Here is a 17201-nt window from a genome sequence, read left to right as displayed (position 1 = left end):
AGAGAAGTTATTAATCTATACAGGTCATAAAACTTTTTGAAATCTGATGGAAACTAGGAAACCTATCCTGAAAAAAAAATTTTTATACAGTTTTACCTCTAATTTCAAGAATTCTAAGGGGCTTAAATCCCTGCAAAGACCTCCCAGATAGAGATACCTGGTATAAACATCTTGGTCTCATCTTGACTACACAGTGGGACAAGCAGAGTCTGCTGTCCACATCTCATCTAAAATAAGGAAAAAGAATTACAGTTGACCCTTAATGTGAGAGGTGCGGCAGTCAAAAATCTGTGTATTAACTTTTGATTACCGCAAAAGTTAACTACTGATAGACTACTCTTAAATGGAAGCCTTACCAATAATGTAAATAGTAGATTAATATACATTTTGTGTGTGCATTATATACTGTATTCTTATAAGAAGGTAAGTTAGAGAAAAGAAAATAATAAGGAAGGGAAAATACATTTACAGTATTGTAAAAAACTCATGCATAGTGCTCGCTTCGGCAGCACATATACTAAAAAAAAAAAAATACTCATGCATAACTGGACCCATACAGTTTGAAAGCATCTTTTTTTTTTTTAAGATTTTATTTATTTATTTGACAGAGATCACAAGTAGGCAGAGAGGCAGGCAGAGAGAGAGGAGGAAGAAGGCTCCCTGCTGAGCAGAGGGCCTGATGCGGGGCTCCATCCCAGGACCCTGAGATCATGACCTGAGCCAAAGGTAGAGACTTTAACCCACTGAGCCACCCGGGCGCCCAGTTCAAACGCATCTTATTCAAGGGTCAACATGGGTTTGAACTGTAAAATATCCCCAGGAAATTACAGGATAGAAAGAACTGTAGGTAGGATTGGTCTATCCATCTTGTAGGTTCAGGGCTATTATATATTTAATAAATGTAAATTCCCTCACAGTTGTACCCCAGTTGAAGATGTGAGATAGAAGAACCTCACAGATATATTTTTTTCATCTGATTTTAAGACACAAAATGCCTACATAAAAGATAAACTTGGACATTATAATAAATAAAATTATTTCTATTAGGTCTTGAAAAACATGAGCCAATGTCCAAAATCTGTGTGTAGGGGTTGGGCAGGGGGCAATGGCATGTTCACAGAGTGTACTACCATCTATACCCATGTTATGATTTTTCCAAGGAACTCAATATTGTGGGACTAGATTGTCCTCTGTTCTAGACACAAGGGCAGTTGTTAGAGACCTTGTTCTAACACAATTACCTGGAGCCTCTCAAAGCCAATAATGGAACTGACATTAAAATGGCCACATATTTACCATCACTATTTCTGTAGTGAAATAAGTAACCAAAATGGAGTTAAAAATAACAGTTCCAAAATCAGCCTTCTTTGTCACATTCCCTTCCAGAAATAAAGGCCCTGTATATAAAGGCATGTGAAGGAAGGTAGTCCTGGGGAAAATTAAATACTATTGATTTTGTCATGGAATCAGAAGTAGGGAATTAGATCTTTAGCAACATTTGCTAAATTAGTATATACATATTTGCTTACATTAGTAGTTCTATATATTACCAGTTTAAAACTTCAAAATCAAGGAAAAGATTAAATTCTTGGTATCGAGCCATATCCTTAGGGCCATCTCCTTAAATGTCACTATTTCCTTTTGTGGAGGACTTTCACATTCAAGATCTTATTTTTCTTTGTACACACACAAAACAAGTCTCTAATGGCTATACCATTAGCTAATTGCAGTTGGAAAATTTTCACTCAACAAGGGATACTCAAAGCAAACCATCCTGTGTCACATCATGTCAAATCCTCAGCCAAACTGCCTCTAGTAAGTCTTTCAAAAAAAGATGTGCAAACATTAGCTGCACAATATATTATGATTCATCTTCCAAAAAAAATAAAAACAACTGTGTATTTTTACTCTGCACATATATGCTAACTTTCTCAGAATGCCTTCCCATTTAAACATACACATTTTAATGTTTTTTACTGATAGACTAAGAAAAGCTCTCAGTTATTTTATGTAGCACAAAAAAAATCTGTTGAGGCTAAAATCGTATTATGTGATATGCTTCATGCCAATTCTCTGCTTAAAAAAAAAAAAAAAAAAGAGCTTACCCTATGTAACTCTTCCCCATTTACAAATAAATCCTCACCCTTTTGGGAACTTTAAAACAAGAACAATGACAAGTCAACCAGGGACCTTGTGTTCCTATCTAAATGGAAAAAACTTCTTTAGAGAACATTTTTTTACATAAATGAGAATGTACCCTATTATCACCAGAGATCACTGTCAGCCAAGTGATAATGTTAGGGTTTAAGTTCAAGTTTAAAAGAAACTACTGGCCACAGTATCTTCTTAAGCAGGCTCTGTACCTCCTTGTTTCTTTATCTAGTTCCCATCCCTGTCTATCCAACATATAAACTCAAACATTAAGTTTGGTCAGGAACAAGATACAGCCTCTCTAGAAAACAATGAAATAGTCAAATGAAGCTGTACATGCTCACTGGTCCTTCCTTGTTCTAATTCAAATATTTACCTTAATATGTTTTTATAAAACTTTCTTTTGGGACAGCTGGGTAGCTCAGTCTTTTAAATATCTGCCTTCAGCTCAGGTCTCGATCCACATCAGACTCCTTGTTCAGTGGAGAGCCTGCTTCTCCCTCTCCCCCTGCCTGCTGCTTCCCCTGCTTGTGCTCTCTCTCACTATCTCTCTCTGTGTCAAATAAATAAAATCTTAAATAAATAAATGAAACTTTCTTTTGTTTATATAGCTAAATATCAAGTATACCTTGATTATAACATTTACATAATTAATAGTCACAAAATTGGAGCAGAGCCTTACCCCTTAACTCCATAAACTGAATTCTTTTCTCTTACCCATAATTCAATAAAACATGACTCCTTTTTTTTTTAAGTAGGCTCCATGCCCAATGTGGGGTTTGAACTTGGCCCTGAGATCAAGAGTCAGATGCTTTATCAATTGAGCTGGGCAGGCACAGGTGGACTCAATAGGCTTTCCAAAAAAAAAAAAAAAAAAACCACTTATGTGCAGAACAAACTCGTGGTTGTGAAGGGGGAGGCGAGTGAGCAAAGTGGGGGTAGGGAATGGGAGATACAGTCTTCTAGTTTAAACAATGAGTAAGTTACAGTGAATACAGGCAATGGTATTATAGTACTGTATGAACTTTATGGAGGCCAAAGAAGTAAAAAACTACTGAAGAACTTTTAAAAATAAGTATACTAAAATGGGGTCAGCAAAACTTTTCCATAAAAGGCCAGGAAGGAAGTACATTAGGTTATATAAGCCACACGGTCTCAATTCCAACTATACAACTCTGTCACTGTCACAGGACAGTATGTATAGACTGTGTTCCAATAAAACTTTATTTATAAAACAAGATGGCCAACTGGTAGTTGCCAACTCCTATATAAAAACAGAAATACTCTATTATAACAGTGTTTACAAGCACAGCTTTGATGCAAGGCTGATATGAGAAATCTTACTCGAAATAACTATTCTACCACAATATTTTCTTTTCAGTTAGGAGACTAAAGTATCACACGTATTTAAAAGACAAAACGTATGTGTACAGGAGTGCCTGGATGGCCTGTGTCTGCCTTTGGCTCAGTTCATCATCTCAGAGTCAAAGGATCCAGCCCCCAGCTCCCTGCTCATCAGGGAGTCTGCTTCTCCCTTACTCTCCTCTGTGCTCTCACTCTCTCTTAAATAAATAAATAAATAAATAAATAAATAAAATCTTAAACAAAACAAAACAAACAAAAAAACCCCCAAAAGCAAAAAACCGTGTGTACTAAAGAAAGGTGTTCTTTGAGAGGAAAACTGATCTCTGTATAATCTCCATGATAAGAGACAGACAATCTCTTCACTACAAACATTGTGTAGTGAAGGAGATAGGGAGATACGGAGCTGGAGGAATGTAGGGAAGCAAGGTGAACAACATTGTCCCATGATCTTCATTCTCAGAACTATTTGCGAAAGTTGTTAACATGCAAAGTATAACATTTGTGCCTTCAAGAAGCTCAGGACATGAAGGAGCAAACTTATCTTTTGCCTCAGAACTCTGAAACCTTCAACATTAAGGACACATGGGATTATAAACATATTTTCTTAAAGATGCTTAAAACCAGGTTTCAGAATTTTTAATGAATACTTAACACTATTATGAACAGAGAAAAGACTTCACAAAATCAAATTATATCCAGAATTCCATTTACTTATTCTTTTTCCGTATCAATTCTGCATTCCTGTCAGTTACTATGGCTCACTACAGGCACACAGTCTCTTGAAAGTGTTTGTCAGAACTTTGTTGGAGACGGTAGTACTGAACTGGAAAAATCCCTAGGTGGTTCTGATCCCTCCCTCCCTTCCTTCTTCACCCTGCAATCTGTATTCCAAGAAACCCTTCTTTATATTACAATCTGCTCTCAAAATACACAAAGGTAAATTTCTCACTGGCAAAGCAGAACCTTGAACGTTAAAATATACTGAAAGTAACAAATCTGTGTGCCTTCCTTCAAGGTAGGCACTATCATCAAAGAGTTACGTTTGTGTAGGAAAAAAACAAAGAAGTCCAGGTATGCAAGCAAGAATTAACCATATCTTTCCACCCAGGTTCATCATTAATTAGAAAAATGAAGTTATTTCAATGAGGAATAAATTCCTAGGAAAAAATTACAGTTACTTAAGAGGAGAGAAATACACTTGCCTAAATTTTTGTTATACTTTTAGGCCTATTCCCAAACACTTTTAAAAATCTGACTGAATTTACAAATAGTTCCTTTTTTAAAGATTTTATTTATTTATTTGACACAGAGAAAGAGAGATCACAAGTAGGCAAAGAAGCAGAGGGGGAGGCAGAAGCAGACTCCCTGCTGAGCAGATGCGGGGCTGGATCCCAGAACCCTGGGATCCTGACCTGAGCCGAAGAAGGCAGAGGCTTAACCCACTGAGCCACCCAGGCGCCCCACAAATAGTTCCTTTTTTAAAACCATTAAAATTATCCAGAATTCTCTTACTCTTTTTCCAGGAGAAAATATTACTAATTCTACACCTAAAATCAGAAAAATAAATTATAATTCATTTACTAAGGCCACGGAATCAAAGACCAAAGCAACACACACACACACACACACACACAGTAACAGGCAAGCATTATAGGCAGGAAAAATTTTAACTTCAACATAAACAATGAGAAACTCCTCAAGGTGAATGCTCAGGTGGGATTTTTTTTTTTTCAATAAGCATGTATTTCATAATTTTAATAAGTTTAATCACTAAAAAGCATTTTCCACATACTGAAATAAAAGTACTACTGACCAGTAACTGTTTTTAAGATTTTCTCAGGAAAAAATATAAGAGACTCCATTAGCTTAAGCCACCATAAATGGTATATAAGTGAACGTGTGCAGTTATGTTCCAATAAACCTTTACAAATACAGTCAGTGGAGTAGTCTTCAGGCAGTACTCTGCCAAACCCCTGCTCTAAACAACATGGTTTTAAAACCAGTATTAGATTACCTAAGATTACAGACATTTAAAAGATAAACTATCTATAAACAATTGCTCTACTCTACCAAGTCTCTTCTACCTGCAATGAAAAGTACTACAAAGCAGCAGATTACAAATGGGAAAGAGAAGACGGTCACTATGTTAACAAAACATATTCCTAGACAATAACTGCATTTAGATCATCCATTCAACAAACATTTGCTCAGGACACAGGGTTCCCTGGCTTCAAGGTCTAGTAAGACGACAACACATGCATACAATCAACTACTACTCAAGCCAGCTAAGTGCCACATGATGGTGGAAAAAACCACTGGTATCTGAAAAATGCTTCATGGTTTAACATGTTTCCACATATATTTCTTTTTTGTTTTGTTTTGTTTTGTTTTTTGTTTTTTAAGATTTTATTTATTTATTTGGCAGAGAGAGATCACAAGTAGGCAGAGAGGCAGGCAGAGAGAGAGAGGAGGAAGCAGGCTCCCTGCCGAGCGGAGAGCCCCATGCGGGACTCGATCCCAGAACCCTGAGAGCATGACCTGAGCCGAAGGCAGTGGCTTAACCCACTGAGCCACCCAGGCGCCCCGAGCCTCACAGCCACCCTGTAAAGTACGTAAGTAACTTGGTTTTATTCACATTTTACATAAAACTCCTAAGTAGTAAAACTAGGATTTGTACCTCTGATACTACTGCACTATACTTCTTCAGAGCAGCTTTATGGTAGGGGTCGAGGACAGAGGTGAAGGCATTTGGCCTGAGCCTCAAACAATGAACAGCATTTGATAGGTGAAGAGACCAAAGTATTCCAAGGAAATGACATACACAGAAGTCTAGAAGCCGGGAAATACAACATGTGAAAAGCAGGCAGGGAAAATATGGCTATAAAGATGGTTTCAAGGCATGAGGAGAGCTTTAAGTAGGCGACTTAACATCCGTACAAGACACTAAAGGCTGTGAGAAATCAGATGCTTTGGGAGACAGAAGGAAGAAAAGAACATAAATAAAGCTCTTACTGTGTGCTTGGTACTTTGCAAAAGAATTACCTCATATTCAGGGATGTCAAGTTATGAGGTAGTGATGGGGTGCCTGGGTGGCTCAGTCAGCTCCCTGCTCAGCAGAGAGTCTACTTCTCCCTCTGCCCCTCCCCCTGCTTGTGCTTGCTTTCTCACTCTCTCTCTCTCTCAAATAAAATCCCTAAGGGAAAAAAAAAAAGGTATGAGTTAGTGTCATAGGGAGACTAGACTTTCCTAAGTCCTCTGCAGGACTATAAAGATGGGACTAACAGAGGGGAAAGCAGTAGGTTATCTCTGTAGTTTTGGCATGAGAGAAGAGAACGCAAAACAATTCCTGTCTATGTCTCAAGTGATGGTTCTTACCCACAGTACCTCAGCCCCAATTTAAACCCACATTTCAAATTAGCTTAAATTTTCCTACATATTATCTAAAACTTACCGAATCTTCTGGAGGTCTCTGGATTTTTCCCCAATCCACAGAAGGTCCCTTTTCTTGTAGAAATCTATGAAATAGCTTCCGAAATCCATCAAGGTCTTTTTTAGTGTGCTATTAAAACAGAAGTTCTTGTTACAACTAGCAAAATGCTTACTATCTAATAAATATAAATACATATTATACATTTAAAACATCTTTCAATGAAATTCTTATACTATTAGAACATGAAGTAGAGCAGAGACTTTTCTAAATCCCCAACTTAAAAGTGAAAGAAAAAAGCTAACAGGAACCAGACTTAAAGAAATACAAGCAAATCATCCTCCAAATCTCCCACCAGTATCACATAAACTGAACACCATTAGGTTCATGGAAATTTCAACTGGTTCCTACATTTATTCATCAGTATCTTTCACTGCCTCTTTAAATGAAAATTAATATTTATCTAAAGAAAAAGGAACAAGACACATCTAAACTCAAAACATTAAGTACAAACAAATTTGAAAACGAAAAGGATGATCTATTGATTTATAAGCCGAAAAGGAAAAATACCTGTCTATGCTGGGAAACCTCTACGATAGCTGACAAAGTAGCATGGTTCTATTAAAACTGGCTCTCTGGAAAAAGGCATGCAGCAGGATATATGATTGATAAACTTCTCACAATTCTAACTGAATACTGGTATCCATTTTTCTACCTAATGATATTAGAATAGAACAAATAAAATTTTGTTCTGATTCTTAGACTTTAGAAACTTCCTAGAATTAAAAAAGAGAGGACAATAGTTTAACAATGGGTAAATGCTAAAAATCCTTAATTGTTAAGCAATCCTTACTTTTTTTATTGCTCTTATATTTTTGTGCTTATTTCAGGCTGGATGATTAATAGCAGCAATAGGAATTTAGTATATTGATGGATGGAAGCAAAAAACCCTGTGGAATCCTTACCTCAAACTCATGTGATGGTGCTGTGGTAAGTATTTTTTCTAGTTCCTTCTTCACAGATAATTCTAGCTCTTGTCGAATGACTTCTTGAAACTGAGAAGCACCATCTTGAGACATGGCTTTGCTAAGATCTTAAAAACATAAAAACACCAACAGAAAAATCAGACAGCCATCCAAACAGCTGGTAAGCTATAACTGATTTATTTCTAGTGCACCAGCAAATAAAAAGGGCTCAATCCTATGATCTCATCACCTTCCTTTGAAATCAAAGGATTTCAGTAGGATCAACTAATTAAGACTATATAAGCATATGGCCTCAAATTTGGCACCTATATGCATTCTTGGTATATCTGAAACACTAATAAACACTTTTAGGAAGCAGGGGAATGTGGGAATAAAAGGATTAATCTTCACTTGTTCATATAGTTCCATTCCATCTCTACTAATGTTTCCGTCTTAGCCATCAAAGCTGGAGAAAAATGAGAAAATTGGAATAATGTTAATAAGGGTCTATTTTACAGAACATGCCCTTATGGAAGTACTGCCTCATAAGAGAACCAAAGGGGGTTAGCAACTTCACGGAAGAAAAAAAAATACCCTTCCCCCCCAGGCCAGATGAAAAAATTAAGGAATTCTTAATTTCCAGTTTTACATCCCTTAAAGAATAACCCCTTAAGAGACACTGGCAACTCCCAGGCACCTCTGTCTGTGGCACCAAAATTTTCACTTAAAAGGACACAGGGCTGCTTCCTCGTTTCTTGTCCTCAATTTCAGCCAAGACTTTACAGGCTTATCTGTGTCAGACAAGACTATTGGGGCTTTTGGCAAAGCTGGGAATCTCTCTGACAGGCAGATCTCACTAAAGATGACTCACTAAAGGTGACAGAAATGCCTGATAGATGAAAACAAATAAAAATAGAAAAACATAGAAAAAGAAAACATCCCAGGCCTAAGTACCTTGGGAAGAAAATGCCAACATAGGTTGTTTTACATGCTTAGCTATCTAGATAGTAATTATGTTGTCTATTACTTATAAAATAAGGGATAATCAGACTATTGTTCACCTGTTCTTTTTCAATACCTAACTCAAACTTATTTTATAAATGTAGTTTTGAAGCTTATGTTCAAACATATTGTGTGATAACTAGTCCTACAAATGTTAATTTAGCAGAATATTTCAATAAAACTAAAAATACTCCCTCCCACATACATAAACTTTTTTAAAGATTTATTTATTTTAGAGGTGAGATCGGGGGAGAGGTATAAGGAGAAGGAGAGGGAGAATCTCTGCATTAAAAAAAAAAAAAAAGATTTTATTTATTTATTTATTTGTCACTCAGGCAGAGAGACAGAGAGAGAGAGCACAAGCAGGGGGAGCATCAGACAGAGGGAGAGGGAGAAGCAGACTCCCTGCCGAGCAAGGAGACTCATGGGGGACTCAAACCCATGAGCCTGGGATCATGACCTGAGCTCATAGCAGATGCTTAAATGACCGAACCACCAAGGTGCCCCAGAGAGGGAGAATCTCAAAAAGACTATATCCTGAGCGCAGAGCCAATTTAGGGCTCAATCCCAGGACCCTGAGATCACCTGAGCCAAAACCAAGAATCCCATGCTTAACTGACTGATCCAACCAAATGCCTCCAACATAAATTCTTCTATTTGTTATCTGGGCAGAAGAAAACATTTATACAGACAGAGTTAAAGCCAACATAATACTTTTAAGATACTCGTGAGAGCAGAAATTAGTAAATTATGTAGCTCTTAAAGCAGTTTATTTAATGTAGATAGCCTCTCCTCCCAAATACCTAAAATTGTTAACAAATGAGATATTTAACATCACTCTTCAAAAACTTTTTAAAATCCATGTTCTGTCATATTGAAATCCAACAGAAAAAAAAAAGAGGAAATCTGGTGACAGCATACAATCTAATTCTAGAATAGCCATTTTCTAACTGTGCTCTTTTTATAGGCATAAACCACAACACAACTAAGTTTATGACTCTAGTAAAATTTTTAAGTGACCCAAACAGTGGTCCATAAATAACTTCTTTTAGCTAAGAAACACACCTGTGTGTTCCATAACCAATCTAAATGTATATTTCCACTAGTAAGTAGCAACATTTCATTTGTAAAAATTCCTAACAATGGATGAGCACCTCTGCATAAATAAAAAAATCCTGCAGAACATTTTAAACTAGAATTAACGTGACATCAGCTATACGGTTCATCCCTTGGCTGACTTAACTATAATTTAAAATTTGTCATAGTTTAAGTACCCCCCCACCCTGCTGCCCCATGTATACCGGGGATATCTCTCCCCCAATCTTTAACCCAACTCCTATATTTAAGAAATAATTCAGAAGAAAAATCTACTAAATATACAACATCTAAATTAAGGAACACATGAATTTTTTGATTCTGTGTCACAGATGGATTAAAATAGATCAAGAACTTTATAATGATTTTTTAAAAAGTTTTTGTTGGACTCAAAGACATCTACAGACTTGCTGCTTTGTTGAAGTTAGATTCTGAAAGCCAGCATTCCCAGTCCACATTCCTAAAAATTAGTGATGGGAACATTTAATTTATATTCTGGGCAAATGCCAAGATGAGATAACAATAAATGTAACTGCAAAGTTGAAAGATAATTATAATAGCTGTTTGAGATTTGTCTACATGAGAACAGTAAAAAAAAACAAAAACAAAAACAAAGATTGAACAATGAAAAAAACCACCAAGCTTTAAAGACTTCCTCTACAGAACTGCCTATCATTCTATATGATTTAAGGTCAAAACACACTAAACCCATCTCACAATCCTCCCTATCAAGCCAAGCTAAGAAAGGCTGGCTGAAAGACAAACTTAATGTTACATGTGGTTATTTGCCAGCTGTAGGAAGTTCAACCTTAGGATACAGATTCAAAAAAACCCAGACACAGATTCACACTCAAGTTGTAATAAATATCCCTAACCTTTACTCTTCCCATTTCTTTGATAGAGCACCAAATGCAAATACAGGACAATTTGTATTCTTCCCAGCCAATCTACAGATATGAACAGCTAATACAACAAAGAACATTAAAAGAACCTATCACATCTTCCACCCTATCCCACTGCTGTTTCCTTCCCTTTTCTCTGGGCAGTGCTACTATGAAGCTTTGTTTTTTAGGGACTGAAGAATAAAAAAGGCCTTTTAAGGATTGAAGTATATGCAAAATAATAATTTATGCTTAATCAAGAAGGGTGTCTATCTTAAACACCTGACACAGATTGGGAGGCACTGAGCTAGAAACCATTTCCCTTAGTGGCGACCTCCTTATCCATCCTGAATTTCTTTTCTTTTTTTTTTTAAGATTTATTTATTTATTTGACAGACAGAGATCACAAGCAGGCAGAAAGAGAGAGGGAAGCAGGATCCCCGCTAAGCAGAGAGCCTGATGCGGGGCCCAATCCCAGGACCTTGGGACCATGACCTGAGCCAAAGGCAGAGGCCCCAACCCACGGAGCCACCCAGTCGCCCCTCCATCCTGAATTTCTAATAAATGTCTGGAACTTCTGGTAGGAAAAGAAGTACAGACCTCTAAAGCTTTCTTGGACTTAATATTCTCAGGTTGCCATTCTGGCAATGACAATCGTGTTTCTAATGGAAGGTCAATTAAAGAACCCCCAGAAAAATGCAAGATTCCTAACCTCCCAAAATGTTTTATTCCTTCTCACTTCCTAGCAACAGAAAATTGCTCATCCTCAACCTTGGACAGAGTGTGGATTAGAATCATGTTCATTACCAAGGTGCCTGTGTGGCTTGGTCAATTAAGCAGCCAACTCTTGGTGTTGGCTCAGGTCATGATATCAGGCTTGTGAGATATCTGCACTGAGCATGGAGCCTGCTTAGAACTCCCTCTCTATCTCTCACTAAGCCCGGACTCCTTTGACCCCCGCTTGTGTGCATCCACACACTAATTAATTAATTAAAATGAAAAAGAAGAGCTATGAAATTAAAAAAAATTGTTCATTGCCTTGGCCATAACTCAAAGAACATTTTTGAGATGAGAGGGAACATTTTATCTACCCTCAACATTTTACAGATGAGGAAACTGAGGCTGAAATAGTTCAATAAGTTATCGAAGGTCATAGAACCAGCAAATGCTGGCACTCAGAAGCAAAGCCAATTTATCTGAGTGCCACCCCACCACAGTGAGGTGGAAATACCCTGCTCATTTTTTCCTCCTAGTCTGATTCTCTTTAATCTTTGGCACAAAATCCAAAAATAACACTCCAAAAGCATTTTTATCAGAATGTCTTCTTAGACCCAATGGACTAGACAGGAAACTCCCTTCCACATGGGCTTACTAGGTTTGTCCTGGTTGACTTAATTATAACTAAGTCCATTTGGGATAGAACTGGCAGTACTTTTTTTTTTTTTTTTTAAGAAGTTTTTCTGCCACCCCCATTTCCTAATTCTTCCTTGTTCAGAAGAACTAAAATTTCAACATCGTGGGCTTTCTCCTATCCAACTGGAGCAAAAAAAAAAAAAAAAAAAGGAAGAAGAAGATGATGAAAGAAAAAAAGGAAGAGGAAAGCAACAGAATTAAGAGATAGGAGACAATCTAACAAGTGATTGTTTACATTTAATTCAGGTATTTCATTTCATCCATTTCATCAACTAAGAGGTATATAAAATATCCTTCCCTGACATCTTGATACTGGCACAAACAAAACAAGTTCACATTCTTTTTTTTTTAAGATTTTATTTATTTGACAAAGAGAGAGAGAGAGATCACAAGTAGGGGAGCCAGCAGGCAGAGAGAGAGGGAAAAGAAGGATCTCCACTGAGGAGGGAGCCCCATGCAGGGCTCAATCCCAGGACCCTGGGATCATGATCTGAGCTGAAGGCAGATGCTTAAATGACTGAGCCAGCCACATGCCCCACAACTTCACATTCTAAAGGAGAAAGCTAGTTTCACAATGCACAGGCCACGGAAAGACTATAGAAAGAGTACCAAGAGCAACAAAGAGGTTAGGAGCTCTCCCCAGGCCACCTCCCTACCCACCACTAATTAGATTTATCAGTCCCAACCTTCCTTGGAAACTCACACTGAAAGGCACTCTAAATCAGAGTTAAGGGAGCTAACTTAACTTTAAACCAGGAAATGACTTGTGAGCCAAGTATAGTAGAGTCTCCACTCATCCTCAACAGATATGTTCCAAGACTCCCAATGGATGGTCTGAAACTGCAGATAGTACCAAACTCCATATAAACTATGTTTTTTCCTATACCTACATAGCTATGATGAAGTTTAATCTATCATTTAGGCATAGTCCGAGATTAACAATAAGAAAATAGGATGATTGTACTGTAATAATATGTGAATGTGGTCTCAAAATATTGTGTTGTACTCAGCCTTCTTTTGACTTTGTGAGAAGATAAAATGCCTCCATGAGGAAATGAAGTGAGGTAAATGATAGAGGCATTGTGACACAGCATTAGGCTAGTGCAGGCATACTTCTTTTTATTGCACTTTGTAGATACTGCCCCCCTACTTTTTTTTTTTTTTTTTACAAAATGAAAGTCTTTGGTAACCCTGCATTGAGCAAGTCTATCAGTGCCATTTTTTTCAATGACATTTGCTCACTTGTGTCTGTGTGTCACATTTTGGTATGCTCACAATATTTCAAACTTTTTCATTATTATCTTTGTTATGGTGATCTGTAACCAGTGATTACGACTTGCTGAAAATGTAGATGATGGTTAGCATTTTTCAGCAATAAAATATTTTTAATTCAGGTATGTATATTTTTTAGACATAATGCTACTGCACACTACAGTATAGTATAGTACAGTATAGTATAACATAACTTTTAAATGTACCAGGAAACAAGAAAAAAAAATTCAATTGACTCTCCTTTTATTGCAATATTTTCTTTATTGCTGTGGTTCAGAACTAAACCTGAAGTATCTCTCTGGTTTGTCTCTATTGACCTTCTGACAGTATGTCAGGAGGAGATCATCCACTTCTAGACCTCAGTTGAGGTAAGTGAAACAGCAGGTAAGAGGGTACTACTGTAAGTTTAAAAACTCTAAGAATGTACTGGTAACTAGAAATATCCATGGATAAAGTTGAGGACATATACTGACTAGATTTATGACCAATTAAAGCTAACCATCGTCTTTTGGATTCTCACTGTAGTTGTTAAACTCAGTTATTTGTGACTATTCCCCCTAGAAAAGTTTTTCTTCTTTGGATTCCATTACCCGATATTATGCTACATCTTCTCCTACCTCTGTGACCAGGCCTCAATTTCCATAACTGACTCTTTCTTCTCCTACTCCCTGAATTTCCCAAGATTCTGTCCCCAGACCACTCTTCCCCTCAATTATGACCTACCAGTCTCATTACTGATAATCCCCAAATATGTGCCTTGCATCCTGATCTTTTTTCCTGAGCTCCAGATTCACATTCCCTACAGCCTTCTAGATTTTCCACCTGGACACTCAAGTTGGGTACCTCAAACTCAACATGTCCAAATCATCTAAATCAAATACACCTCCCTGCTCTACATGATATGAACATTCTCCTAGTCAGTGCTAGGTGACCTGTAAACCTCGGCACAGTTGACTCTTTCCTTCCTTCCCTTCACATAACATCAATCCAATAATATATACTTCAATTGCCACAATTCTATTCATTGCTTTTCATTCCCACTGCTGCTACTTGAACTTCTCTCATTTCAATCTCCTGGCCATGATGACAGCGTCTTTCTAACTAGTCTGCCCATATGTCACTCTAATCTGGTAGTACCAAGCAGAATGGATTGGTCTCCCTAAACTGAAACCCTAATCATATCACTTCTTCACTGATGGGATTTGTATTTGATACAAATACAAATACAAATACAAATACAAATTCCTTAACCAGACCAGTCTTAAAAGCCAAGCTGAAGTAACTTTTTGATTAGCCAAATTTAATGAAAGGGCTAGAGCAGAATGCCTAAAGCTTGAAATTTCTTAGTTCGTTTGTGATATCTTAATAGTGCTTCTAAAACTTTAATGTGCATACAAATCACCTGGAGGCCTTGTTAAAACATAGATTCTTGGGCAAGCTCCCAGGATTCTAACTCTGGTAGGTCTGGTGGGGGGTAAATATGCATTTCTAGTAAGTGAATGCTACCTGTATTGCTTTGAGTAGCTCTGATATAGATTATACTCCACTTATCTTAATACACTTGAAGCAGCCATGCACATCGTTCTTTTCCATAGACAATGCTATTCTGTCACCTATTGTCTGCCCTAAGGCCACATGCTTTGGAGATGGCTCCAGGCCCAGATTGGTCTAAAGCCTTTCCAGAGATTGGTTTAAGCATGAAACATAATATGATTCTGGTCAGTGAGTCACGAGGGTATAGTTTGCCAAAGAATTTAGGAGAAAGGTGCTCCTGACTGAAAAAAGACACATGGAAAAAATAGTATCTTTTCCACCCCTGGATATATGTGCCCAACCCTTCACCTCCAATTTCTTCTGCCATTTAGTGACCTTACAGGAAGCTAACCTAAGAATGAGAAAGCTAGGCTAAGAAAGCAGAGGAGAAGGAGGGAAAGACTGATACATTCTTTATATTCAATTAGCCAACTCTGGAACATCCCACTTCAAGATTCATGTGATGTAAGTCCCTCATTTTTTTAAACCAACTATGTTTGTACTTTTCTGTTCCATGAAATTAAAAGCATTCTATTTATTGTAAGATTCTTCCAAAACACCCATCTCAAGTGTCGTTCAACATATTGAGAGCAGGGTACACAGAAATGAGGAGGAAAAAATTAGAAATTAGTGGCCCAGCATGAATGCCAAAATTATAAGAAAGCATCTCAGACTCCAAGAAACTTCCCCAAGGGCTCAAACTCTGTGATCTTGAGTAGCTTCTGCTATTTTGAGGGTGGTCTGTGTTCTAGGTGGTAGCTTCTGAACATGCAAAGAGGCCCTCCTTCTACCACAACTCCTTTAATGAAAGGGTTTTAATCACTCCTGCCTCTCTACTATACCAAACAGCCCCTAAAGTTTAACTCTTTGCTCAGATGTCTGTCTGCAAAACTTCAAAGGCACTAGCTATGAAAATTTTTTTCCCAACACCTACCTCAGCACCTGACAGTGCAGACACCTGATAATATGTAAATAAGAGATCAAGATTTATATTTTCATATTAGTGGCTTGAGCAGCCAATAATATATATCATTTGTCAGAATTCAGTTTAAATGTAATCTCCTCCTGGATATCTTTCTAAACCAAGCATGGTTGCCCACTACATGCTCACATGGTAAATTCATCTATTTCACCTTTATAACACCATGCTTTTTAAAGTTTATTCAATGTCTATCTTTCCCAACAAGTTATAATCTCTGTAGGAATATATCATGTGTATTTTGCTCAGGCTATATTCCCACTGCCTAACACAGAGCTAGAAACATAGTAAATATTCAAGTAATGTTTATTAAATAAATGAGTAAAAGCCCATTATGATACTGCTATGTGGTAGAAACACATTAAGAAGGTAGACTCCAGTCTAGTGAAGGTAGGGTCTGATAAGGCCAAACAAAAAGTATTCAAGAACCAGGAATTATGGTCATGGGAAAGCACGGCAAAGCAAAATGTGGATTGTGTCTTGAGTTCTTGAAGTCCCCAAGACTTCTTAAAAAGAAGCTGATTTATCAGTCAGTTATCAGGTATGTTATCAAAGAAATTTCAAACTTACAGCCAATCTAGACAAAATGTTTCTTTCCAATTTTTATTATCTTATATAAATCTTAGCATTATGTTTTCACTAGCTTTAAATATTAAATAAAATTGGGCAATTTATATATTTAGATTTAGCTTATTTAGGATGAATATAGTCCAGGTGATTCACTCACAAGTAAAATCAATTAGTTGATTTTAAATTAATTATTTCAGACTCCAAACCATAGTATGATTATTTACATTTACATAGTTTTTTTTTTTTTTTAAAGATGTATTTGTTTTTAGAAAGAGAAAGCATGATGGAGATGGGTGCTGATAATCTCAAGCAGATTCCCTGCGGAGCGTGGAGACTAAAGTAAGCCTCAGATCTCAGGACCCAGAGATCATGACCCTGAGGTCATGACCTGAGTTGAAACCAAGAGTCAGCCCCTTAACCCACTGAGCCACCCAGACACCCCTACATTTACAGATTTTTTAATGACTCAGTTTTCTATACATATTAATGCTTAATAAATGTTCTCTGGTAAAGATAAAAAGTACCAGTTTTCTGAGAACTGTTCTAGC

General features: G+C 37.1%; 1 protein-coding gene across 2 annotated transcripts in view; it reads right to left on the bottom strand.

The window, feature by feature from the left end:
• The window catches only part of UGP2 (UDP-glucose pyrophosphorylase 2), a 69412-nt gene that overhangs the window by 44048 nt on the left and 8163 nt on the right, over nt 1-17201 (bottom strand). For both annotated transcript variants that reach the window (XM_044264085.1, XM_044264084.1), the window contains exons 2-3: nt 7909-8036; nt 6968-7075 (exon numbers count right to left, since the gene is read on the bottom strand). In XM_044264085.1, the coding sequence (XP_044120020.1) occupies nt 6968-7075; nt 7909-8022 (222 nt within the window). In that variant the 5' untranslated portion in view covers nt 8023-8036. The remainder of the gene's footprint in view (nt 1-6967; nt 7076-7908; nt 8037-17201) is intronic.

The sequence above is a fragment of the Neovison vison genome, chromosome 8 (assembly GCF_020171115.1).
Source record: "Neovison vison isolate M4711 chromosome 8, ASM_NN_V1, whole genome shotgun sequence".
Taxonomy (NCBI): Eukaryota; Metazoa; Chordata; class Mammalia; order Carnivora; family Mustelidae; genus Neogale; species Neogale vison.
Note: the sequence above shows the minus strand (reverse complement) of the source record. Positions and strands in the feature narration are given on the sequence as shown.